Genomic DNA, 24,125 nt, shown 5'->3' with positions numbered 1-24,125 from the left:
AGGCAGACGCGCACATTTGGCGCAGCCTCATCTGCCCAGATCTGTCGGCCCCTCTGGTAGATGACCAAGAACGCCCGTCGCAGCTTCACACTCTGGCTGCCATGCTGGATGTGCTGTCCACCAGGCCCTTCCCACTCAGACCAGGGCTTCGCTGGCCTTTTGGCCTCGTTGCCACTGCTGCCGTGCTCTGTTGCGTGCTCGTCCCTCTGCCACCCGCGCAACGTCACCTTGAACAGAATGAGCCGCTTTTTGCGCAACATCGGCAGTGCACCGGGCGTGACAATCTGTTGGAAGTAGTGCCCGTAGCGCAGCTGAGCTCCCCCAAACTGCCTGCAACAAGCCAAGCAGCCATCATGCATTTACCAAACGGCATGCCCCCAATCGAGGAGTTACTCTGCATGAATGGGGTCTCACAAGGTGCATGACTGCTCGCCTTCTTGTGGGTGGTATGGATGCCGGGGTTGTCTGGTGGAAGACTCGCTGCAGCCTGAGGTCAGGCATCATGGCCAGGGCAACCGTTAGGGAGCGGCACTCCACATTGAACAGCAGGAAACACGCCGCGAGCAGGGCCAGGAATGTCAGACCGGCGCCAGAGAAGCCCCTGACGTGCAACACCTGCAGCGTTGAGTTCCCTCTCCTTCACTCACGCAGATGTCCTAATGGTGAGCAAAATCTGCAATAACTCAGGGGCTGGTGGCGCACGGAAACATGCCAGAAAGACGGGCATCATGGGTGGCAGCTCTCACCGCCACATTGTCATCCTGCAGGGAGAGCCAGCGGTGTATGGTGGTGCAGGCGTTGAAGAGGGTGTCCAGGGGACAGATGCCCAGCCCTGGAGGCTGCTCCCAAGCATCCACCTTCATCTCTGATATGCTGTCGGCGAAGGCTCGCCCAGCCTCGGCTGTCGGCCAGGTGGGCCCCAGATTGATGATCAGCGCCCGAGATGCAATGCTGTGGCTGCCAATCCTGCTCTGCAACCCTTCAGCTGCCGCGTGCAGGTATTCCAAGTATGTCTGTGACAGGTGGGTGCCCTCCTGGGACACTATCCAGTGTGCCTCATTTTCCTCTGTGTCGAAAACGACATAATTTCAGGCTGCACAAGAGAACTCGTGAGCAATTTTAACATTGATGAGATTCACTGACGGTTATTTTGCTCCCACACCATTACATTCCAGTACAAAAGCATAGAAGTGCAGCAAAGCCTCACCGTACACAAATCCCCAAACACGGTCGGCTAGCTCAACAGGCAGCTCCCGTTCTAATGGGTGCCTTTGCTTTTGTGGTGCGTTGGTCGGCCATAATTTCAGAAAGGGACGTGGGGGAGTGGGCGGGTCTAGGACGTGCACATCGCTATTCTCCGAGATCAGTTGTGCCTTTCTGAAATTCATGCTTGCCTCGGAAAACCAATACGGGAACTTTAAAGCGTGATTTAATACACACTTCTAATCTGTAAAGCGCTATGTAGTGGATCAATTCGTGAGCTTTCGTGGTGTAACGGTCCGTAACGGCTCAGGATATCTTAACTTGAAGCAAGACAGAATGCACGGCAAAAATGGACTTCGAACAGACCATCTACATCCGTGCATCAGATCTTAGCTCTACTTTGCGATATTACTGCTAGCCTAGGCCTAGGCCTAGGCCTACTGCACATCTTGATACACAGACCAAATAATAATTCTTGCAGTTCTTGGAAACCTAAGCCTCTCCCTCTCTGCTAGCTACACTCCGCAGGTTCTCTACTACCAGAATGTTCAATGTGTCTGGCAGACGCTAACAAAAATCCCGGAATACATTCTGATGGCTCCTACTAGCTTCACTTCCGGCACTGACAATAAATGCATTGTCCCGTTGCATACATATGTGTACAGCCTGTTTCGAGCTCAGATTCAAACAGCTGGTTCTACAATTAAGCACGCACATTCTACATTATATACCTACAGCTAAATCGATCGAAGGCAAGGAGGGCGGCACGCAGCCCCAAACACCACGCCACAAGGCAGACAGGTCACTTGTAGAGGCGGATGACGGGTGAGTGTGTGCGGCAGAAGGGGCAGCGCTGGCGGCAGGCTGATCCGCAGTCCCAGCACAGAGCGTGGCCGCACGTCGTCTGCACCCCACCCAAAGCATATTCTCAGCATCAAGTGCATTTCCACTGTATCTTTGACACGCTCCAATACGTGTTGCAGCAGGCAGACACCATGACTAGCAGGTAGAGTGTTGAAAAAGGCCAGGGTGGGCAATGCCTCACCAGCACAGCGTCCACGTCAGCGCTGAGGCAGATGCGGCACCTCCACGCCTCTCGGGCAGCCTCCCCCTCCGTCCGAGCGCTGTCTGCCGCCTGATGCAACCCCCAACACACCATGACAAACAGCGCGCATACTGACACATGACTACTTTGCTTACCAAGGAATGCCCCACAGGATGCAGAGTCGTAATGCATCAGAAATGGTGAGAATTCGGCGGTAGACTGCGCGCACCTGGCGCTGGTGGGACAGGCCGGCCTGGGTGGCCTTGAGCTGGGCCTGCAGGCTGAGGGAGTGCTCCAGCAGCCGCTCGCGCTCCAGACCCAGCGGCAGATCTGCAGCCGACAGCATGTCCCGGATCGCCGACACCACCTCCCTCGGCTCCACCGCCTGCACCAGTCCGATGCGCGTTGAAATGAGGACAGAGCAACAGCGCCCCATTGTGTAGATCAACATACCAGCTATGCACTCATCTTCCTTTATATCCACGTCAATCATTTCTAGCTACTCTCCTATCGACGCATTCTTCTCCCCTTCTCACTAACCATCGCAATTCTTCAACGGCAGTTTTTCACAAATGCTGGCGCTCATTCAAAGAAATCGATTTGCGCTCACCAGTTGCTCAGAGACTGCTTCACTGGCCTGCGGCAGTTTGGTTGCGCCATTGCTGATCGGGTCATCGGCGCCCGGCGTTGCCGGGGCGTCATGCGGCGGCTGGCCGGCGTCCTGCGCGGCGCCGGCCGGCCCCGGCCCGGCGCTGCCGCCACGGAAGGAGTAGACTTCTGAGGAGAGCAGGTAGGCAAAGTGGCTGGCTGACACCTCCACCGACACCCTGAACACGGCCGCGCCCTCCTCCGGCCGCGCGTCGCGTGCCACTCGCCCGTAGCACAGCACCTGCCCTCCACCCGAGACCCCTGGGCAACATATCCTGCCCCTTGAGGTCTCCGTCCCTTCCAAATAGCATCGATTAGCCTCAGATACCATCCAAGTCATACACACAGCCCTGCTGCGCCTGGAGATCATGACAAGAACTTAAAAGGCTGTGGAGTGGCAATGGCAAGCACCTGTGAGGCCGTTTGCACGCTGCTGGGCAGCCCTGGCCGCCAATGCAGCAGGCGACGCCCCAGCCAGGTAGGCACACAACTCCCCGGCAGCGAATGGGCGCAGCGGCTTCAGCTGCACAAGCGCCTGGTCGCTGGGCAGCAAGGTGGTGCCCAGCTTGCCAGCCGCGCCCAGTCTGGCCAGCTCCAAGCCTCCTGTGACACCCATTCTTCTTATCGTAAGGGCTCATATAGTAAAATCCACAAGTCATCCATGAAACTGCCTGAGCATGCCAGTACCACAGAGGAGCAGTACTCACCGCTCGTAGTTGCGGCAGCCGGCAGGAGTGCCTCGCGCACGGCCGGAAGGTCGGCGGCGGCGCAGGACAGCAGCGGCTCCAAAGGCAGCGCAAGGGGGCTCCGCAGCGCGCGGCTGAGCGCCCGGGACAGCAGCGTGGCCAGCTGGATGCCCGGCGGTGGATCAGCGATAAACACTGCGCCGCTCGCGGTCGACGTGAACTCATACACCTGTGCGAGTCCACCAATCAGAACACTGGAAATTGTAATCAGATGCACGACCTCCAATTCAATTTAAGGCAACTGCTCGCTGCTGTTTGCTGCTTACACCAGACCTTTTGCAATAGCTTGGGTTATCAAGGCAAAAGAAGCAAAGGGAGGCAGAGCAGCTTGCCTGCATGGAAGGGGTCTTCTGGGCAATAACTGCCCTGCTGGCCTTGAAGTGCACAGTGGTTTGGCAGGCGATGACAAAGTGCAGGGCATCTGCCGCACCGGACAGGATAGCCCTCACGTCCTTGACGCTCAGCGCGAGAGCCGGCACCGCTTTTGCATATGGTGATACGACCTGATGCACAGCACGCGCCATCTCGTGGCTCTTCAGCAGCTGCTGCACGTCCCTCCGGTGCTGCCCCTGTCGCAAACACAACACCTCTAGGAACCATGCGCCTGGCAGCATCTTTCAGCAATTGGTGGCTCTACCCAGGCAACGTGAATCAAGTCTGCTAGCACCTGATCTTATTGACCTTCTGGGACCGCATAGCTGCAACTGATTGGCTTTGCCCAGGCAGAAAACAACTATGTTTGTAAGATGCCTCACCTGGATGATGTTCTGATACTGGAGGGGCTCTGCCTCATTCAGGCTTTCATATGCAATGTCCTCCAGTGCGGTAATGCCCAGCAGCTGGCAGATGTCCAGTGGCAGCTGGGGATGCGCGCACACCACACACTCCGCAGCCCTGCACGGCCTCAAGTCTATACAAAACTGCCAGTGGAGACAGGCGTGCTTGGCAAGCACTGACACATGGCGACGCTGCTCGTACTCCACTGTATGAAGCACTAAATGTGCCGACAATAAATGCCATGCACAAGGAGGGCATCAGTCCTACATGGCATGCAACGTTGCCTTCGGAGAAGTACAGTATGAGTTCACTACAATAAAGCAAAAGGTGCAAAAGCGAGACAATGCTGTCACCTGCTGAGCAGATGGGGAGGGCAGGTGAGGGTGTGCGCGCATGCGCTGGCAGGCACGAGGCGGCTGTCAGCCGCAGGCACCAGCACTCCGTCGGCCGCCTGCGCCTGCCGCAGCAGCCGCAGCAGCTCCGGGTCCTTGTGCTTACAGATGTAGCGCAGCAGCCGCAGCACCGCGCGCACCTCGTTGATGTTCAGCGGTGCACTCCCAAGGGTCCGCCGCAGTCCCTGTGCATCAACATGGCATTCTTCTAGTAAGCGCAATTCATTGCAAACTCTTCCACTCAACACGCAGCTTCAAAACATCGACCTCAAGCTGTGCTCGAGACTAGGAGACTCCAACTAGGTGAGGACCTGCATATCACGCACAGTTGAAGCTCTGTTTACTGCTCTGCTGTGGCCAGATGACAAAGAGGGCACCTTTAAGAAGGAGATGAGGTCGGCTGCGCTGGGTGCAGCCTTCATGCCGAGCTCCTGCAGGGTAGTGGATCGGCCGACCAGAGCGGTAGGCAACTCAAAAGCAAAGGGTGACAGGTCATCCCTCAGCCGCACGTACAGGCTGGACGGCGGCACCAAGCGGGTTCCATTCGCGACAGGGATCAGCGCCAGATGCGACAGCTCCTTCGCTTGCGCAGGATTCAACCCCTGCAGATCACATTGTCCATTTATTCACAGATTTAGCATTGTCAGAAGGTAACCAACTTGCTAATTGTACAGCCATGTAGGCATCATGTGGTTGCTTCAACAGCATACAATCTACTTGTTGGGGCTCCGCCCTGCTTTTCAGCAAGGACTTAAGCAGCGCTGATCTAGCAACCCCAGATGTTTGGGCCCACATCATTTTGGCAAAATTCTTGCCTGCGCGGAGATGTAGTCCAGGATGGAGCCGAAGGCTTCGTCAACCGTGGGCCCGCGCGCAGGCCAGCTGCTGAGTGCACCCTGGCCGGCATCACTCGACAGGGCCCTCAGGTGCTGCAGCATAGTGGAGAACAGCGGCGGAGACCGCAGCCCCAGCGCAGTCCAGGCGGTCGCAGGGGGCACGCTGCCCTCCTCCAGGATAGGCGCAGCCGCCCATGCCAGGGGCCAGTCCTTGTGCAGGGCCGCATGTGAGTGCTTCACCAGCACTGCTCTCGCCTCGTGGCTGCCAGGCAACCCCTGCAACGCACAGATTTTGCATTCTTATTGGCCCGTCCCTATTTTTCAATAGTCTTGAATTTGGACGCTTGGGTTGTGTTGTCAGGAAAAAGGGATGAAGGATGCCACCATTACTGAGGAGAATGTGATCAACGTTGTGCATTTGGCGGTAGGAGAAGGACCTTGGTTGCAGGGACAAAGGCGATGTCCCGCAGAGCGGTGAAGAGCTCGCTGGAGTGCAGGGCAGTGTTGCTCCTGAACTCCTGCACAAGCTCACGGGCCACAGCCATGCTCTCGCCCACTTGCTCCTCATCCATTTTAGCCATTGAGAGGCCCCAGCTCTCCAGCTCTCGAGCGCACGCCAGGAAGGTTACACTGTCCACCTCGCACCGCAGACCGATCTGCTTGAGCACCTGCAAACCCATGCAATTCCCGCATCAGCTTGCAGAATGGGATCCAAATGCATTGTAATGCATCTTGCAATCTTTTAGCATTCTCGGCACATGAGTCAGCAAGAGCTTTCAGCGGTCTTTACAAGGGGTGGAGGCACATGTACCTCAGTCCATCCAGGAGTGGCAAACTGAGCGGTGGGGAAGACAGGCCGATCGCGGAAGGTTCTGGCCAGCAATGCCACTGCTGGGTTGTACAGGTCCCTCGCATGCCGCCTCTCCCCAGTGGCTGCAGTACAGTTGATCGCAGTCACTCAGCAGTCCTGGCTACCCTCAACATATCACTTGTGATATCAAGCTCCCTCCTTGTCTTCAAACGCAGCTTGCATTATATAGTGTTGCGCAGGCACAGAGGACAGAGAGCTGACTGATGCAGTGTCATTTACCTGTCAACACAAATGGTGTGTTGGTCAGCGCGTCGAACAGAGCCACATTGTTCCGCAACACCGGCCACTGCTGCAGAATCTTCTCCAAGGCGTGGTCCTGGGCAGGGGGCGCCAGCTGACTGAAGTGGGGCAGAACGTATTTGGCCATCAGCAGGGGTTTTGACATTGTGGGAACTCCAAGGGCGCGGTACAGGGGCTCATACTGCGGCCTCAAATCCAGGAGCATGCCCTGCACAGCGTGAAAAATTGTCACACGGTACTCATCCTACTCCTGTCAATGACTGCCTTCCAGTATGCCTTGGTAACGGAGGCAAAGTGATCTGGATCTGCAGGGAGGCTGCAGAGTGATTGGGCCGTGCCTGCACTTGCTCTGGCAATGCATTGACGTCCCCCACCGCCGCAGTGATCACTGCTGGAGGGCAGGTGGCAACAGCCTGCTGGCCTGAATTGAGAGCCACACGGCGGCCGGGAAGCAGCGCCGGAAAGATGGGAATGCAGCGCAAGAAGTCCAGCTGGGAGGGCTCCTCAGTGAGTGGTACATGCTGTGCAAAGTAGCCGAACAGGTGCTCGCAGTCCATCTGTCCCAGCTGATCCACCTGCATGAGCCTTGAACTCAGCGTCTGTCTGCAACATCTCAAATCACTTCTGTAGAGGATCAACGAGGAGCTTGCGGTAACAGTGAGGGGGTGAATATCATGATGAGGCAGAGAGAAATCCACCTGGAAGAGGCCAGCCTCGCTGCAGAGCTGCAGCTTGCGCAGGATGGTGTCCTGCTCGGACAGCTGCCCATCCAGAGCACAGACTGGGGCCAGCATGCCGAATCGGGTGTCCAGAACCGGCAGCGCCAGCCGCTCCAAGATAGGCAGCAGCCACTCCCACGGCCCAGCCGGCTCCTCCACCTCGGTCTCTGCTAAGAGATCTGCATTTGGTCTGGCTGGCATGGCCTGGCCCATAGCTGAGCTGCCCTGCCTTCCTTCAATATGGTCTGCCTGCTGCCTGCTGTCGCCCTCTGCTGTGCCGCTAGCCGGCTCTTCCTCTGTCAAGAGAGGCTGCATCTCTTGGTCGAGCCGATGCCTGAGATTTTGAAGGTCCAGCCGAGGAAGTCTGTTTATCTCAAGATCCTGATCCTCCAAGCCATCCAAGGAGGATGCACTCTCTATCTCTGCCCACTGGTCAGACAGGTCCGCCTCTCCAGCTGCGCTGCTGTTGTGCACTTGTGTCGGGACTTGGGCGCTTGCTATTGATGTGCCTGCACCGTGGGTCACATCGGGCGGGCAGAAGATGAGAGCGCGGTGCGCCACGCGGACCATTGTGCCGCGGGCGCATCGGTTGGGGATGAGCGGCCAGCGGTCCAGCAGTGCCACGTCACCTGAGGGGAGTGGGTCGCGCAGGGCCATCAGCAGCTGCCACAGCTGCAGCAACTTCTCTGGCGTGGGTCCACCCTGTGCAGTACCAGATGCACAAAGCGTTACACCCATGCATTACAAAGAAGTGGATTGCAGCTGGCGCATTGCCACAGACGCCAGGACATAAGCAATGAGACGACCATGGAACAGGTGTCACAGGACATGGGCATAAGGCTGCGTGCAAATTGCTCAGCACCTGTGGGTCTAAATGATCTAATTGACTGCCAAATGCAACAGTGGAGGCAATGTGAGAAGGAAGGAACGCTCACCTGCGTGCCGTCCTGCCAAGCTACGCACACAGAGTTGCCTGTGGCCCACAAATGGGGCAGCATCTGCTGCAGCGCCAAAGCAGCTGCCCGCAGTGTGAACGGCTGCACCATCACCACATCTGCAACGTCTGCCCTGTGAAGGCACTCCCCAAGAGGCTCCACCACCAGTGGATGCAGCAGGGAATCGCACAGTCCGATATCTTTGGGCAACACATCTATGAGGCTGAGTGGACACTGCTGCGGCAGCATGTACAGCCTGCACCAGCAGCAATAACACTCGTTGTCAAGCACTTTTGATTAATAGGCAGCAACGCAGTGCCCACATCTTTCTGTTGCCAGAATAAGTAACACCAGATTCTCACATCGCACAAGACCTGACAGACTCAATCATGAGAGCAATTTCAGAACATCACCTGCGTGTTCCAAGAGCCACAATTCTGCTGCTTGCAGTGGGCGTGGGCAGGCCCACACATTCCTGCAGCAGCCCTGACAGCTGGCGCTGCTTCTGCATCGCCGCCTCAGCTTCTGATGATACAGAAGCTGATGCTGGCCCCTCTGCATTTGGGGCCTCTTCAGGTGCTCGCTGCGCAGGCAGATCTCGCTGATGCACTGGAGCAGCTGCCCTGGCTGCAGCTCCGGCCTCCATGCCAAGCACATCCCTGAAGTACGACATTGTCGCCTGCAGCACAGCCGTCATCTGCTTAGTATATATCTACCGATGTTACATGCTTTGGTAAATACAAGGTTCTGAAGGGGCTGGCGACCTGTCAGATACTTGTACTGCAAGGCGCGCGTATGTTCCACACAAGCAGGGGATTAGAGCCTTTCATCACCTGCACATGATGATTGTTTGCTGCGGTTCCCAGTATTTCGTCCAGCAAATTCTGGGGCGGCCCTGGTGGCTGCGGCGTCTCTGCATGGAGAAAGCAAATAGCCATTCATTCCACGCCATCCGCCCAAACGGTCGCAGTCTTACAAACAGACAGCATTATCATTCTAGAAATGCCGGCATGGAATCTCCATACAAGCAGTACGGTTGGTGCTCATGCAAGCTACCACAGCTAAAAACAAAGTCACAAAAGGGGTGTCAACCTGCAGCATTTCTCTCCTGTTGTGTCGCTGATGGCTGCTGTCCTGGAGGGTCTGGGAGTGGTGGCATCAACTGCAGCTCCTTCATCAGGCTGCAGATGTCTTGAAAGCAGAAATGCAGCAGCTCAGCAGCTTCAGTGGGGTTGAGGCCTGACACCCCGTCTCCACTCTTCATCATCTGCTTCAGAAGGGGTCTGCGAAAACAACGGAAACGTGCAATCTCATACGCCAGATACGGTGGCATCTCTGGGCCCGCAAACACAGATTTTGTGTTAGTGCAAGTACCAAACCCCGAGGCACAGCCCACCTGACAGCCTTGGGAGTGACAGTGCTGCAATCCTTCATGCCTGCCGCCTCCAGAACCGTCTTGACATGCCAGGGGACATTGAAGAGTGGCAGCTTGCGCTGGATAAAGTCCAGGGCTGCCGCACCCAGTTCGCTGACATCCGCGTTTGGCTGTATAAAGCAGCCTTGGCTCAGGCCCACCATGCGGCCATCGCGCAGCTGCCACAGCGGCTTCCTCGCAATGTCTTCACACACCTGTAGCACATCGCAGAGGAGAATGAACACCTCATCAAAATTGGGAAGAGGGGCGGGGACCAAAAGCACAAAACTTATTCAGCAGTTATTCTGCAGCAACAAGTTCGGCTGTGAGCCACCTGAGCCGCAATGTATCTCGTAGTCCTTGCAGCTCTCTTCATCACCAGGGCCTCTTTCTCGTCGTGTGTGCCATGGCTCCCGCTAGGCACCATGTCGTAGATGGCAGAGCAGGGTCGCAGTCGCGAGCTGCCCGGAATTGCGTAGCGGTTAAGTAGCACCCCAAAAGCATCTGACCAGGCAGTGACCACGCCTGTGGCGATGAGATCTTGATTGAACGCAGCCAGCAATTCCTGTGTCTGCTGGAGGGCCTGCAGGACAACATCACCACCACATCAGGACCTCGTTCATATTGACACAGAAGAGCATAACAGAGCATGCACAAACACGTTTGAAATACACAAAGGGCTTGCACAACCTGTGGGGGCATGGGTGGTCGATGCACGCTGTCAGCGCCGGCGATGTGTCTGCCGCCGCTGCGGCTGATTGCAAAGGCGCCGTACACCAGGAAGGGGAGGTGATCCGCGAGTGCCCCTGCCGTGTTGGCTGGGCTGCCGAGGTGCAGCGGCACCGGAGCAAACAGACCTGCCCAACACACACAGTGCACACAAGCTTCAACTTACATTCAATCTACAACCCGATCTTCTCGGCAGGAACAATACAAACTGCAGATGGGAGTTTATTATTTTTACAAAATTTTCAGTTCCTAGGGATGTAGGATCGAGGTACGTCCAGCAACCCGTGTATCAGATCCTCCATTTGTGCGGTCAAAGAGAGTCCTACTTTATAAATGCGCAATGGGATTCCCAAGACCTCCAAGCCCATGGGGGCACACACCTCCTGCAGGGAGGACCTTGGGGTCCTTGATGTTGTCATAGCGGACTGCGACGGCGGCTGTGGGGTCCAGCTGCAGCGCTGCATAGCGCCTGTCCACAGCCAGATCCCTCGCCGCGCCCATGCCGGCATTGGCGCACACCAGCCACAGCTCTGGCACCACGTCCTTCTTGTCTCCTGCCCCCAATAATTCCCATCATGTGCCTGTTCTTGCGCTCCCATGATGCTTCTATGTTTTGCTCAGGTCACAGTAGGAGACAGCAGGTGCCACTGTACTTCAAGCAAATCTTCTACACAGAAAATTGAGCATTTTGGTCCAGAAGGTATGAAGACAGATTGGTTGCAGAGGCACACCAGAGGTCGTGACAATGGTGAAGCTGAGAGTCTTGCGTATGCCTGGGAAGCGGTGCCCGCGGACTAGCTGGCCCAGGGACTTGTGGCGCCAGTCCTTGTCATCGAACACCACGCGCCTGCCAGGCTCATGCGGCACCAGGGACACCTGCAATGCCAAGGACTGTACTCGTACTTGCCATTAATGAAAGCAAAAGCACTCCCTCTATAGAGGAATGCAGAGCTCAATGTACTGCAAGCAGCTGGGGGCACAAATGTCTTTGCAGATGTGCGTGTCAACCGTTGGCATTGATGGTGCAAACAACCCTGCTGATACTGTTGGGAAAGCAGAACCCCCCGAATGGGTGCCAACATCCTCTGCAAAGGCAATCATACTGACCTGGGAGAGGGGAACAGCGGCAGAGTCCTGCAGGGTGTGCTGGGTGCGGATGCAGCGGAGTGACTCCATGAAGAGCATCATGCGCCCACAATGTGCAGAGAACTGACGTATCAGGGCCGCAGCCTGTTCCACATCCCAGACGTCCTGCACACCACGCATGCCCATAATTTAGTTTCCTCTGCAATAACCACTGGCTCGGTGTGCTTCCAAATCTCTCGATTGCAAAGAGAATTGCAAGTTCAAAGTGCAATCCTGCATTGCAGGACAGACAGTATGAGACAATTTATCGGATTGCACCCACCTGGCACACACTGCTGCCTGGCGCCTGAGTGGCGCTGCGCAGAGGCAGCCTGATGAGGGTGCAGTCTAATTTGGAGCTAATGTCAACGCTCGGGCCGCCAAAGTCCCATGCTGAGAATTGGTCAGCGAAGCGCGCCACCAGATCCGACTCTCCGCCCACGTGCTGGTACTGCTTTGCTGCGCTGGCGCCGGTGCCCTTCTTGCCTGAAGCTGACAGGTGATGCCCATGCGGGTCCCAAATGTACAGGCTGTCACCTGTGAGGCACAACATGTTCTTTCTTGGGCGTCATTCACAACACAATGTGTGCCTTTGTGACCAAGCATGAGCTCACGACATCGGGCAAGGAATGCATGGACAAGTATTTGGGAGGTTTACCTGAGATGGCCATGGGAAGGTCTGTCAGGTTGTAGGAGCTCAGGAGGCCGGTACCACACCGACAGTTCCTGCCGCGCACACGGTACGGCGTGCCGGGGCACTGCAGCTGGCACAGCTCTTCTCTGCTGAGCACCACTCCTGCAATTGCATGCATTTTGTTAATTCCTAAGTTATTGTATCTGTATAACGTGTCTCTTTCACATAGCCTATGCTGACTCCCCTGGGTGTTTAGGTTTCGTTCACCAGTTTCCGCATATCCTCAGTATAGCCACCTGTACTTACAAATCTAAGTACATGGGGTACATTCCAGGTTGTTGTAGAAGGATCACACCTGGCAAGGTGATGCAGATGGCTGGTCCTTGGAAGTCTGCCAGGCCAGGCAGCAGGAGCGACTCGACGCCATGCTGCCTGTAGTCTAGTGTGACCTCCATGGTCTCCGCTCCCACGGCATCCGCCAGCTCAGCAATGTCCAGCAGCGCATGCGCCATGTCCTCGGCCGCCGCTGTCAGCAACGGCGCTATCATGGAGGCTGGCGCGCACGGCAGATCCGCCGTCATGCGGGTGTTCACCTGCACATGCAACGCACCATCGCAAACGTCAAAGCTTGTTCAATTATTTCTATGCTTGAATCGATCACACACCCACGTATGCTTGGTTTGGAGAGATCCTGATTATATGGACATGGCCTCACAGCTTGCAGCAGACTTTCATGGCCTTGCCAAACGTCTCCTTGACAATGACAGATATTGAGTGGCAAGGAGCGTATCACGACAGCACTAAGAATTCCCTGAGGAGGTTTTCAATGTGCTGGAGGCGGACTTGGTGATGGTAGCGCAGGCTCTGGCAGCCCAAGGCCTCTGCCACGTCGTTGGGGATGTCCCGATGCACCAGGCGCTGCCCGCCGCCCGCCAGCCACGGCGCATCGTCAAAGAAGATGTGGCGCGCCAACGCCATCACGCCCTCGCTGTCTGGCAGCCACACCTGCAGTGACGAAATTAATGCTATAAGCGAATTGGCCCGCGCAAATGACTCAGAAATGCTGGAATGCTGGCCAATGGGTCACAGTATTGGCATTCAGTAACCGCAACAGATTAAGATTAGAAGCCGGGAGCACCTGCTCATGTATGGAGGCACCTCCCGCCTTCATCTCTGCTAGGCTTCGTGCCAGGTGGACCACAACAGACAACTCTTTCTGGCTGAGGCTGGTTAAACCCTGCTCCTTCGCCATGTCTTGCAACGCGCGCGTGGCATGGGCGGCTTTGAGCCCATCAGCCACCTGCCACAGACCCGAGACAGAATTTAATTTCACGCACTCTCCAAGATACAGCATTCACACATTTAGCACTTCGAGTATCACCAAGCGAGCGAGAAGAAACAGGGACAGGGAAAGGACAGAAACTCACCCCCAGAAATGCAAGGAGCTGTTTGTAGGGCGCCACAGCCTCCGGCACATGGTGCAGGTAGGGGGTGCAGTCATGGTTCAGGCTCAGCAGAGCGCGATTAGCCGGAACAAAGCCACGCCCGGCCCAGACGCAAGCACTGTCCTCCAGCATGACACGCACGGCGTCGCACTCGGCTGCGTCGTCCAGGCGTGCTTGCAGGCCGGCATAGATCTGCACAGCGCTGTCCTCCAGGATACCCAGCAGCATGTCATCCTCCACCTGCCACGGAACCTTCCATTTGGGCCCTTGAACTCACTTTTGAAATAGAATTTTTGGGCTAGGAAACGAAGAATTTGCTCCCACTCCAGAGACATACTGCGACTTCGTAAACCACCGTGATGCATATATATACTTGATTTGTATCATGCACACAAGTGCCATGAGACAAGCAGGTTTGGTCGATGGCTGTACCTGGGGGTGCAGCCTGCCAAGCTCCAGCAGCTGTGCGCCAAGCGTGGTGGCTGGCAGGGGACCAGCCCAGCCCAGCCTGGACGCCAGAGCTGCCCCCGGATTGCCGTTCACCAGGCGGAGGCTGGCCGAGCACAGCCAAGCCTCATGCACCTGCATGCAGTGGAGACCTTGAACATATGCTGCGTATGAGGGCACCGCACTAATAAAGAGGCTCTCATGATGGCTTTCTCAAAGATTACAGTGTCTGCAACATTGTCAGGGAATTGTCAGCATTGTGTCCTACCCGGCGGGCGATCCTAGGTGGCGCCAGGTGGCCGCTGGCTCTGGCGAACGGCATGTCCGGGTGGGGTGTCACAGTGACCACAGGGCACCAGCACAGCATTTTCATCTTCTCCCAGAAGTCCCCTTCGTTGCCACTCAGGTCATTGCCAACCTGATCCTCAACATCCTCTGCACACACCGTGTCGGCACTGTTTCAGGACCTGTCCAAATTGAAGCAATTCTGCATGCTGTTAAAATATTGCATGGGCAGAAAAAAGGAGCTTTGGACCAGCAATTGCTTCCCCAATAATGAGCACTCCGAGAAGGCAAGAAGCTTCAACGCACCCTGAGTGGCCACTTCGTCCAGCTTCTCAAGGAGGAGGGATGCTCGGTCAACATCCTTCTCAGGCGTGGTTTTGAGGCTGTCCAGAGACCGAGCTGCATCCAGGAACATCTCCGAGCTAACCTCACTCCTGAGACCCAGAGCCTTCAATGCATCCAGCACCTGTGAAGAACACCAAAGAGGAGATCAGATACTTTAATGAAGAGCTTTTGCAGCACACAACTTTACACGCCAATCATGCATGAGTGGCAGGCTTGTCAGCGCAGCACCTTGTCATCCTTTCTGAAGGGCCCTGAGGGGAAGTGGGTGTCTGCATCGAGCAGCGCGACCATTTCCTCATTCCTTGGGTCGTACAGGGAAACAGGCGCGGCCAGAGAAGCCTTGATTGGCACAAAGGCTGTTGTAGACAGCTGCTTCGCAAGTGCCGGGTTGCTGGACAGGACTGCCTGGATGCTGTCGAGCAGGTGCAGCATTGCAGTATCCCTGGCAGCGGGCGCAATATTGTGCAACCTGCAGCACAGCAAGAACATTGTGATGGGGCAGAGTCGTGCCAGCTGCGCTCCTGCCGTTTTCAAAAGAATTTGGATGGCTTTTGGCCTAGAAGGTCACATGCACATGCCTAGCAGGGTCGGGGAGGACAGGTGTTGTGGCTTCACCTTGGCAGCACATGGTCTGTGATGAGCTGCTGATGCGTCAGCAGCTGCACCCCAAGCCGTTCCACAAGCACCCTGGCCTCCCCAGCCGCCACATGCTTGAGGAAGCCCGGCCCCAGCAGAGCCTCGTCCGTGCCATCTAGCGCCAGGTAGCGGCCTTCCAGCAGATCCAGGAATGCCGCAGCTGGCTCCTCTGCAGAAGCATCGCCAGCCGCCGCGCCTGCTGCGGCCTCAAAGATTGGCAGCGCCTTGACCACGCTCTGCTGCGCCGGTGTCACACAGCCGGGGCCACTGAACCACCGCTCCTGCAAGCATAAAGCACATGTACAGTAGAGTGTATATAGTCATTTTCATGTAAGAAAACGATGCAAATAAGCCTCCAACGACACATGGGCGCCTCATGCATCAAGTGAATGGTAATAGGATGTCACGAAGAAAGGTGACTCATAAGTGAGTCTCGGACCTGAATGAGGAAAGCACGCAGCTGCTGTCGCTCTTCTGTGGTGACACCTTCGGCAATCATCCTGCGGCCGATGCGGCCGAGGTCGCCGCCTGCAGCGTTGCTGATGGCGGACAGCACGCCGCAGCCCGTGGCAGGGTTGACCAGCGCGCGTGCAGAGCCCATGGCGGCCGGGGGAAGGATACTGCCGTCCAGCACGCGCACGCCCAGCCTGGCCAACGCTGAGCTCACTCCCTCCGCCCAGGCGCCCTCCTCAACCACCTGTGTACCATGGTGAATCCTTGAGTTCACCACATTGCTTTTTAACAAGAAGAGATCACTCAAACATTTGCCTCGATGGTGATCCAGGATAGTGTGATAGAGTCCCTGCCCGGCCATGTCCCTGAAGCCATCCTAGCCATTAGAAAGAGAGGTACAATTGATCAATGCTCGATATCGACAATCAGATCATTTCTGGATGAAAGGAGGTACAATGGGAGTCCCACCTTGGAGGGAGAGCCCAGCTGGCTGAGGGTGTATTTGTGCGCTGGGACAAGCGGCCAGGACTGCAGAGCCGACAGGTCAGGCAACGTAGCCAGCAGCGACCACAGCTTGCACAGCGTGTCTGCGGTGAAGTGCCCATCGGCAGCGGCCGCCTGAGGGTCCCAGGTGACCGTCTCCTGGCCCCTCCAGTGCCTGGGAAGCAGCTCTGGCAGCAGCGTCTCTGCCAGGCTCTCAGCCGAGAGAGCCTTGATGTTCATTGCACCGTAGCCGGCCACCGCCAGCAGCTTCCCTCCCAGCACAGAATCAGCCTGCAGAACGCACACATCAGATTCTTAGGCCCATGTCACATACCATTATTAATCCCCAAAACATGAATGAATGAATGAATTAAATTTTAGCCTGAGAGACAATTGTGTGTAAAGAAAGTAGCCCTAGCCAGGTGACTAGATCAGTGTGTGCAAGGCAATACTCTAATGCATAATACTTTCACCAGATGGCATGGAGCAGAATATACCTTGCAGTGCAGGACGAGGGCCGCCTGGCTGGAAGGCAGGAGCTCCTGCTGCTCCCCAGTGGCAAGCAGAAGGGGCGCCACGCCTGCCTCAGACGGCTGCAGCGCCGTCAGCCCCCCTTGCATCGTATGCACAATGTGCAGCCCTGCCAGCTGCTGCACCGCCTTGGGAGCAGAGAGTGGGAGCCCTGACAGGCAGTAGGAGAGCACTGCTGCAGCTGCCTCCGCACGCTCCTCTGCAGGGCGCTGCGCCAGAGCCAATCCTGCGCCCTTCGCCCTGAGGTGAGAGCGCACAGCAGCAGGCGTGACTGTCCTGATGCCCGGGACCTTACTGAGCCAGGCGCTCAGCAGCCAGGCTGGCGCACCCGTCACCAGGGGCATCCCCTCCATGGAAAGGGCCGCGGCAAGCTCGGGGTCGGCGGTGCAGGCCTCGTCTGGGAGGAGGGCGTCTGTGGGTGTGACCCACCTGCCGCCTCGGCTGTCTGTCCACACCACCTTCAGGGAAGCCACCTGCACCATTCCAGGATCCAATTCTAACTCCATTGCAAACTCAAATCGCAGATCCCTTTCTTTGGTCTTGATTGTTGTGCAAGGCTGCCAAGAAATAGACAGAAGCTCAGACCTTCAGTCCACCAAAGCTGACAAGATGTGCCATCTGAGCAGATTACAGTTAAGGTACAACAGATCGCACCTCCTTGTAGAGCTGCGTTACCAGGTTGGACCAGGGCGGAGCGAGGTTTGCCGGCGGCCACAGCGCAAAGTAGGCAGGTGTAGGCCCCAGGCGCTGGGCTGACTCAGCCAGCAGGCCGGCATACAGGGGCGCTGCCAGGTCTTCAAGCAGAACCAGGTTCCAGTCGGAGCGCACTTTGCCCTGCCCTGCCAGATCTGAGGGCAGGTCCGAGAACCAGATGTTACGCCGGTTGCTGCTCAGCTCAAAGTAGCCGTTCACATGCACCGGAAGCCCTGCCATCACATACAAGTGTTCATTGCTGACATCCATGACTTTGCACAATATCAGAGCTATGGAGAACGCTGTACACTTGCAAATGCGCAACACTTTGAGATTGGGAAAGGATCCTATCGAGATAAATATATATATATGTATTTATATATATAGAGCAGCAAGAGAAACTAACCTGTGGAGCACGGTAGCGGCAGGAAACAGAAGGCACGCCCAACCAGCGGCTGAGTAGACTCGGCCGCAGGGGCAGCACTCTGGTTCTGCACCAGCTGCTCATGCTCATTGTTTCGTAATTGTAGAGGCTCAAGGGCATTGGCAGGAGGCAGCTGTACTGGCACCGCCACTCCCGCCCAGGGGACGAGGCCCCTACCAGCCTTCTGCATCTGGACAGCCATGCGTCTGGCGCGGCTGCCGCCCAGTGCATTGCTGATCAGCCATGTCTGTACCAGCTTCCTCTGCTCTTCACCTGCAGACAACATCAGCATCCTCAGACAACGTGATAACTGCTTTCTCACAGGAATCACCAACATGCATCTCCTAGCCCAGTATAGTGGCATGTGAGCTACTTATAATCGGCTGGATATGTACCATGGAGGTCTTCAATCGTGACAGTGGCAGTGGTCTGCGCAGCAGGCAGCTCAGCAGGGCCAGCCTTTGCCAGCCTCTGGTAAAAGGCTTCCCGCTGCACCCTGCCGCCTTCCCCGATGAAGCGGCAGATGGCAGCCTGAGAGCTGCGCCCGTCCTGTGATTTGCACAATTAAGCAATTACATCGATGCAGATCCTCCCAGGTGACACACACCAGAGTCAAGAAGAGAGACACAGCCATTGTGCTGCCGATAACTCTGCAATTAGTAACTCTGCATTGCTCAAAACATCAAGGCACGCCAGGGCTATCGAGCATGGTTGCATGGGCTGCTTTTCATAATGCTGTATACGTCATTTAAACATTGAGGGGAGTTGAATTGGGCACCTGAGTGTCCATGCTGGCCCTGAAGAGCAGTCGGGGAGCCTCGTCTCCAGCGTCGCGCACGTAGACAGCTGCAGAGCGCACGCTCTTGAGGAAGAGCAGTGTCCGCTCCACTTGAGCGCGCATGCCCTCAAAGAGAGACAGCACGCTGCTGGGCGTGTACGCCTGACCCTTTATCTCACTCTGCTTCGCCAGCTCCTCGGTCCTGCATTGTACCAACACAAGTCACGCACTGAATGTTGTGCATCCATGTCAGGGCCTTGGTGACTCAGCTCCAAGATGATGCTTGCAATAGGCACGCTCACAGAGAAGTGATCAGCAAGCGTGGAGGCATGCTCACCGCAGGGGAAATCGGAAAAGGGTGCCGGGATATGTATCTCTGAGGGAGCAGTTGAAGTGCAGGAAAGGCTGGAAGGCGTCTGGAAACTGGCTGAGGAGATTGGCTCGCTGGAAGGCAATCTTGAGGCCCGGCTGCGCAGGGCTGGTGCCAGGCAGCCATTTGGCGTGCGGGTCAAACATGACAAGATAGTCCCCACTCACAAAGGCTGGCAGATCTGTCCAGTGGTAGACAGCATTGAAGCCCAGACCAAAGCGCTGCACGGCAACACAACACATCGGCCATATGCGACATGTATCTTTTCTCATTTGTCTAGATTCGCTGAAGCAGAAGCCACCATCAATAAGATGCAAATGAACAGGATGCACGGCATTTTGCAGGGGGATGTGCCCAGGTGTGACGTACCCCTGTAGTGGCTGGCCTGTCGACCTTCGTGTCCTGACCTGCAAGACATAAAGAGAATAGCTTTTTCAGATTTCAATTCTTGAGGAAAGGGACTGTTCTGCAGTCTGCGCAAAGGTGGCAAAAGCAGAGTCCACAGACGGCAAACGCACCTATCCGGCTGATGTTACGGAAGTCAGAAGGCGTGAAGACCGCGTCGTTGAAGCAGAGGAGCGCAGGGCCCTGCCATGCAGCCATCCGCGGCGCTGCAAGCCCACAGGACACCCGTCACAGCATGCATGCGTGCCCCTTACTTCTGCCAAAGCCTCACCTGGCAATTTGCTTCCTTTGCTAATAACTTGCTGCTCAACGGCACCACCTTCACAGTTTACTTGGGAGGATCCTCACATCTTCAGATATTTCGCCGATATAAAGCCAACAAGACGCAAGGCAAACAGAAACCCATGGGTTGGCAACGCACCCAATACGGAGTTGGTGCCATACTGCTGGTTGTCTAGCAAAAAGGAGACTTCAGAGGCGCCCGCATCGTCAGCATTCTGCAGCAGCTCCATGAGGATTCCGGGGCCGTCCGCGTAGTCATCGATGATGTGCTTCAGCCGCGTCGTCAGCGCCTCGCTCTGGCCAAAGGCCTCCACCGAGTGGAGCCCCAGCGGCACCGTGTCTGCGCTGTCTGCCAGCATCATGCGCCGCAGCGACTTCACGCCCAGCTTCTCAGACACCTGCGCCCGCCATTCTTCGTGATACTCTTGCAGAAAAAGTCATTGCCAATCTCACACCCTAATATTAAGTACGTCAGCAGGCACGCGCTGCTGTATGTCTGTGCCACATTATCAAAAGTCTGTACGGCTCCCACCACCAATTGCAGTAAAGCGTGCATGATGTTTGCCCCTGTGACACATACATATATTGGCTTTGCCTGCTGTATACCCTTTCCTTGTAATCATGACATGTCAGGTCCCGGTTGAAGAAGGCACACCTCATTGGAAAGCTTTGGATGGACGAATCTGATCTGCTGGTCTGGCACCCATGGAGCATCATTGTAGACCAAGTCGCTGGCTGGTGCAAGCACGCTGCGGCTGTCCAAGATGTAAAGCTTGTCAGCATTAACGCGCATGTCTGACAGTGCCTGCAAGAGAAAGAGCGGAACTTAGTTCATGAGCACTTGATCATTAGGGACAAAAAGTGAAGCAATATATAAAAGGAACCTCTGATGAGCTTTTACCTGAAGCACAGAGACGGCTTGCTCCTGCTGCGCCGCAGACAAGGGGTCTTTGCCAAATGCTGCTGCCATGTCTGCGAGGACGCCCACATACTGGTCTGCTGTGAAGGACTCAGCCACTCCCAGCTCCGCCAGCACTTGCCTGAATGGCTGCAGGTCACCGGGGATGCAGTACAGCCAAGGGCTCAGATTCAGAGGTCCCCTACAACACAGCATTTCTCAATCCATGAAAAAAGCCGAGCTTGAACAAACAATACAGATGAGGAGATTGTCAGAATGCCAGTTGAGCAGGACAGAGAGCACATTCAGCCAAGGTAAATAAGGCCTCAGATGAAGGTGCTCTGGCTCCATGCATTGAGCAGGAAGGGGATGCTAGATGCGCATGCCTAAGCGCCCAGGGGATGCAGTATCAACCACTGTGATAGAGGATGACTCACCTGAAGGCCACGCGCGCTACGGGCACGAAGCCATTGCCGGTCCAGACGCAGGGCGCGTCCGACAGGATGGCGGACACCACCTCCATGTCGTGGCGGCTGAGCGAGGAGAGGCAGGTGTAGATCTGGGGCACCGCGCGCGCCAGCCGCTGCTGCAGCGCCACGTCAGCGGCCTGGCCGGCCGGGTGCATTGCACCCAGGCTGGCCAGCTGCGTTCCCACCACCGAGCCATTCACCGGCGCAGACCAGCCCAGCCCGTCCGCCAACACAGCTGTCCTGCTCCATGTGACACACTTGTCACTGCTTGCATCCATGAGTAAACCATACCCAGAAAGAACGCAAAAAGCACAATCCACAGCAGCACATGTTCATGCCATGCAGCATACTTCATGATGGATCCTGTATTACAATAGAAGTTTTGCAGAGTCCAAGTCCCTGTATGCCAGAATGATGCAAGAAAGAAGACGCTCTTCTTTGGACTCAAGAAAGACGCCACTAAGAAGACAGAACATTGCTATGGGTGGAGAAGAGAATGCCATTTGAGGGTTAAGCAGCACCTGCAGTCAGCTGCCAGGATGCACATGGTGCCGGAGCAGAGCCAGAGGTCCTGCAGGGGACGCATGGCGCGCGGAGGCGCCACAAGCTCCTGCTGCTTCGGCCAGGGCAGCCCCTCAAAGGGCGCCTCAGCCAATACAGGACACCAAGCTAGCCCGCCCATCTCCTGCATTGACATCATTGAAAGGTGTCAAAAACCAAGATCTTTCAAGAGTCAGGTATCTCGAAGCATGGAGAGACCACGGGCTTCCAACCTTCATCATCGGTTTCCATGTGCAGAATACAAAAGGCAGGGGCTGTGATCATTGGGATATGGAAATGAGCAAATTGGCTCACCGCCCAGAAGCGTGCAGCCTCTGGAGAAGGCGATGCGCTTGGAGCTTGTCGGAATGCAGTGACTCTGTTGAGGAGGCTCTCCACTCCGGATTGCTGGCCCTGAGAGGGGCCCAGCAGGCGACCAGCCTCCATTTCCAGGTACTCCAGCAGCAGCTGACCTCTGCCACAACCAGCTTCATAAATACTGGTGGTTCAGGTACTACAGGATCACTCCCCTCTTTTAGAAGAATATATTTCATACACTAAATACTTCCCAAGGTCCTGTAATAGTCATTGCAGGATAAGATAGCGATGGCGAGGGTACAAGGTGCATAACCAGGTGTGAAGCACCTACCTGGCACGAGCGGCTTCCTGGTCACGAGCAGCTAGCTCGACAACGCTTCGCGCACTGTCCAGCAGCGTTGCAGTGCTGACAGTGGACCGCAGGCCCAGCCGCTGCAGCGAAGCCAGCGCCTCTTCTGAGGCAAAGGGGCCTGCTGGGAAGCTGGAGGAGCTGTCTAGCAGAGCCACAAGCTCGGGCTTCCTGCATGCCAAGGCACACTGGATCCCATCCTACTTCATACATATATGAAGAACATGCACCTACAGTATTCATGTATGAATCTATATGCGCCTTCAATCAAGATCATGAGAGGAGGAGAAGGGCTGAAGGAGAGCTTGCCTTGGGTCGTACAGAATACCAGGCGGCTGAAGCTTGCCAGACTCTGTGTCTACAAAGGGGGTCACGCGCAGATGGTCCAGGACTGCATGGTCCTCTGCCACCATGAGGGGCAGGTGGGACAGCGCATACAGCATTATAGCCTGCCTTGCCGCAGCTGACTGGTCAGGCAGACGGCCCAGCACATGCCTCCTGCAAGGCACATTCATGACATTTTAAAAGGGCTAGGATTTTTCAACCCTCGCTTCTCAATCCTTGGGGAGCCATATATAAACTGACTTCACATCATCACTTAAGACAGCGTAGACTTCTCAAGAGCGTCACGCCATAGACTGTATATCTATTCATACAGGACCTGGTGTGAAATGGCACCTGAGGACCTCGCTGCGGCTGAGAGGCTGCACGCCAAGCAGCTGCAGGGCGTTTCTCTCGGCATCATTTGCGAATGCCACGAAAGAGGTGGGCAGCGCAGAGCTCGGCATGGCTGCTGGGGCGATGAAGGCTTGGCCCAGCAGGGTAATGAAGGAGGCCGGTGATCCGGACTCTCTGCTCTCTGAAGCTGAAGATGCCGTCTCAAAGATCGGCAGGTGACGCAGCACATCGAAGTGTTCTGGGTGCCCCCGCAGCCACCTCTCCTGTCCATGCATGCATACAGGCTCAACACCTTGATTGCCACACGCAATATCGTCTTAAATATTAATTTGAAGCTTGGGAATTGACCCTGTAATTCACACAACAGCTGATGGGAAATGCTGCTGAAGCCAACCTGCAGCAGGAGCCGCCGAAGAGCGTGCCTCTCGTCCTGAGAGATGCCAGTTCTCTGGAACAGCTCCTCAGCGTGGCTTCCTGCATATGGCCCAGACTGCGCAAAGACCACCTCCAGAGCAGCCAAGACGCCTCGCCCAGTCCCCAGGTGCACATGGCGGTGCAGCTTGTGGTGCGCAACACCAGCCCTGCTGCTCACAAGCCTGCAAGCAGGAATAGCCGCTTCAGCTCCCACCAAGATTGTTCTCCAGAGTCAAGACGCAAGACACAAGCATCAACGCATTATGTTGTCATGTAATCAGTTGAATCTGGTAGCAAGTAATTACCTGATGCCCAGCTTTGTCAAAGCGGATGTGACAGGAGGTTCCCATGTAGTATCATCTGGTTCCCACACCAGCAGAGATCTGTCCAGCGTTGTGAGTGCCGCCAGCTCGCCGGATGCTGTGGGCAGCAGGGGCCATGGCGAGAAGACTGAGAGGTCATCAAACGCCTGTGCAACCATCAAAACATCTTGTCATCCATGCATGCCGCAGCCGCATGCACCAAATGCAAAAGAACGCCGTGCTATTGTGGTAGTCTATGCGTCTG

At 56.0% G+C, this 24,125-nt stretch overlaps 1 protein-coding gene across 1 annotated transcript in view; it reads right to left on the bottom strand.

Annotated features, from left to right (window-relative positions):
• COCSUDRAFT_46461 (hypothetical protein) overlaps positions 1 to 24,125 on the bottom strand; it is a gene marked incomplete at its 5' end in the record, with an annotated part of 37,594 nt that overhangs the window by 10,182 nt on the left and 3,287 nt on the right. The window contains 62 exons of the mRNA XM_005650508.1: positions 15 to 326; positions 415 to 615; positions 747 to 966; positions 2,010 to 2,107; positions 2,249 to 2,338; positions 2,478 to 2,633; positions 2,859 to 3,157; positions 3,308 to 3,499; positions 3,604 to 3,811; positions 4,092 to 4,211; positions 4,398 to 4,536; positions 4,773 to 4,996; positions 5,189 to 5,413; positions 5,672 to 5,923; positions 6,085 to 6,315; positions 6,459 to 6,580; positions 6,738 to 6,966; positions 7,133 to 7,333; positions 7,457 to 8,179; positions 8,413 to 8,668; positions 8,826 to 9,091; positions 9,246 to 9,325; positions 9,505 to 9,695; positions 9,809 to 10,041; positions 10,161 to 10,409; positions 10,517 to 10,683; positions 10,936 to 11,109; positions 11,287 to 11,431; positions 11,663 to 11,806; positions 11,964 to 12,217; positions 12,339 to 12,476; positions 12,670 to 12,907; positions 13,158 to 13,319; positions 13,453 to 13,614; positions 13,742 to 13,999; positions 14,192 to 14,341; positions 14,475 to 14,641; positions 14,798 to 14,957; positions 15,065 to 15,305; positions 15,452 to 15,753; positions 15,912 to 16,169; positions 16,394 to 16,699; positions 16,906 to 17,165; positions 17,268 to 17,412; positions 17,594 to 17,865; positions 18,039 to 18,329; positions 18,452 to 18,605; positions 18,835 to 19,036; positions 19,172 to 19,425; positions 19,574 to 19,611; positions 19,723 to 19,815; positions 20,031 to 20,289; positions 20,547 to 20,696; positions 20,793 to 20,991; positions 21,227 to 21,499; positions 21,781 to 21,944; positions 22,115 to 22,272; positions 22,504 to 22,637; positions 22,788 to 22,964; positions 23,145 to 23,407; positions 23,539 to 23,740; positions 23,864 to 24,027. Coding sequence (XP_005650565.1) covers positions 15 to 326; positions 415 to 615; positions 747 to 966; positions 2,010 to 2,107; positions 2,249 to 2,338; positions 2,478 to 2,633; positions 2,859 to 3,157; positions 3,308 to 3,499; positions 3,604 to 3,811; positions 4,092 to 4,211; positions 4,398 to 4,536; positions 4,773 to 4,996; positions 5,189 to 5,413; positions 5,672 to 5,923; positions 6,085 to 6,315; positions 6,459 to 6,580; positions 6,738 to 6,966; positions 7,133 to 7,333; positions 7,457 to 8,179; positions 8,413 to 8,668; positions 8,826 to 9,091; positions 9,246 to 9,325; positions 9,505 to 9,695; positions 9,809 to 10,041; positions 10,161 to 10,409; positions 10,517 to 10,683; positions 10,936 to 11,109; positions 11,287 to 11,431; positions 11,663 to 11,806; positions 11,964 to 12,217; positions 12,339 to 12,476; positions 12,670 to 12,907; positions 13,158 to 13,319; positions 13,453 to 13,614; positions 13,742 to 13,999; positions 14,192 to 14,341; positions 14,475 to 14,641; positions 14,798 to 14,957; positions 15,065 to 15,305; positions 15,452 to 15,753; positions 15,912 to 16,169; positions 16,394 to 16,699; positions 16,906 to 17,165; positions 17,268 to 17,412; positions 17,594 to 17,865; positions 18,039 to 18,329; positions 18,452 to 18,605; positions 18,835 to 19,036; positions 19,172 to 19,425; positions 19,574 to 19,611; positions 19,723 to 19,815; positions 20,031 to 20,289; positions 20,547 to 20,696; positions 20,793 to 20,991; positions 21,227 to 21,499; positions 21,781 to 21,944; positions 22,115 to 22,272; positions 22,504 to 22,637; positions 22,788 to 22,964; positions 23,145 to 23,407; positions 23,539 to 23,740; positions 23,864 to 24,027 — 12,795 coding nt within the window. The remainder of the gene's footprint in view (positions 1 to 14; positions 327 to 414; positions 616 to 746; positions 967 to 2,009; positions 2,108 to 2,248; positions 2,339 to 2,477; positions 2,634 to 2,858; positions 3,158 to 3,307; positions 3,500 to 3,603; positions 3,812 to 4,091; positions 4,212 to 4,397; positions 4,537 to 4,772; positions 4,997 to 5,188; positions 5,414 to 5,671; positions 5,924 to 6,084; positions 6,316 to 6,458; positions 6,581 to 6,737; positions 6,967 to 7,132; positions 7,334 to 7,456; positions 8,180 to 8,412; positions 8,669 to 8,825; positions 9,092 to 9,245; positions 9,326 to 9,504; positions 9,696 to 9,808; positions 10,042 to 10,160; positions 10,410 to 10,516; positions 10,684 to 10,935; positions 11,110 to 11,286; positions 11,432 to 11,662; positions 11,807 to 11,963; positions 12,218 to 12,338; positions 12,477 to 12,669; positions 12,908 to 13,157; positions 13,320 to 13,452; positions 13,615 to 13,741; positions 14,000 to 14,191; positions 14,342 to 14,474; positions 14,642 to 14,797; positions 14,958 to 15,064; positions 15,306 to 15,451; positions 15,754 to 15,911; positions 16,170 to 16,393; positions 16,700 to 16,905; positions 17,166 to 17,267; positions 17,413 to 17,593; positions 17,866 to 18,038; positions 18,330 to 18,451; positions 18,606 to 18,834; positions 19,037 to 19,171; positions 19,426 to 19,573; positions 19,612 to 19,722; positions 19,816 to 20,030; positions 20,290 to 20,546; positions 20,697 to 20,792; positions 20,992 to 21,226; positions 21,500 to 21,780; positions 21,945 to 22,114; positions 22,273 to 22,503; positions 22,638 to 22,787; positions 22,965 to 23,144; positions 23,408 to 23,538; positions 23,741 to 23,863; positions 24,028 to 24,125) is intronic.

This window comes from Coccomyxa subellipsoidea, assembly GCF_000258705.1.
Source record: "Coccomyxa subellipsoidea C-169, whole genome shotgun sequence".
NCBI classification, from domain to species: Eukaryota; Viridiplantae; Chlorophyta; class Trebouxiophyceae; family Coccomyxaceae; genus Coccomyxa; species Coccomyxa subellipsoidea.
Note: the sequence above shows the minus strand (reverse complement) of the source record. Positions and strands in the feature narration are given on the sequence as shown.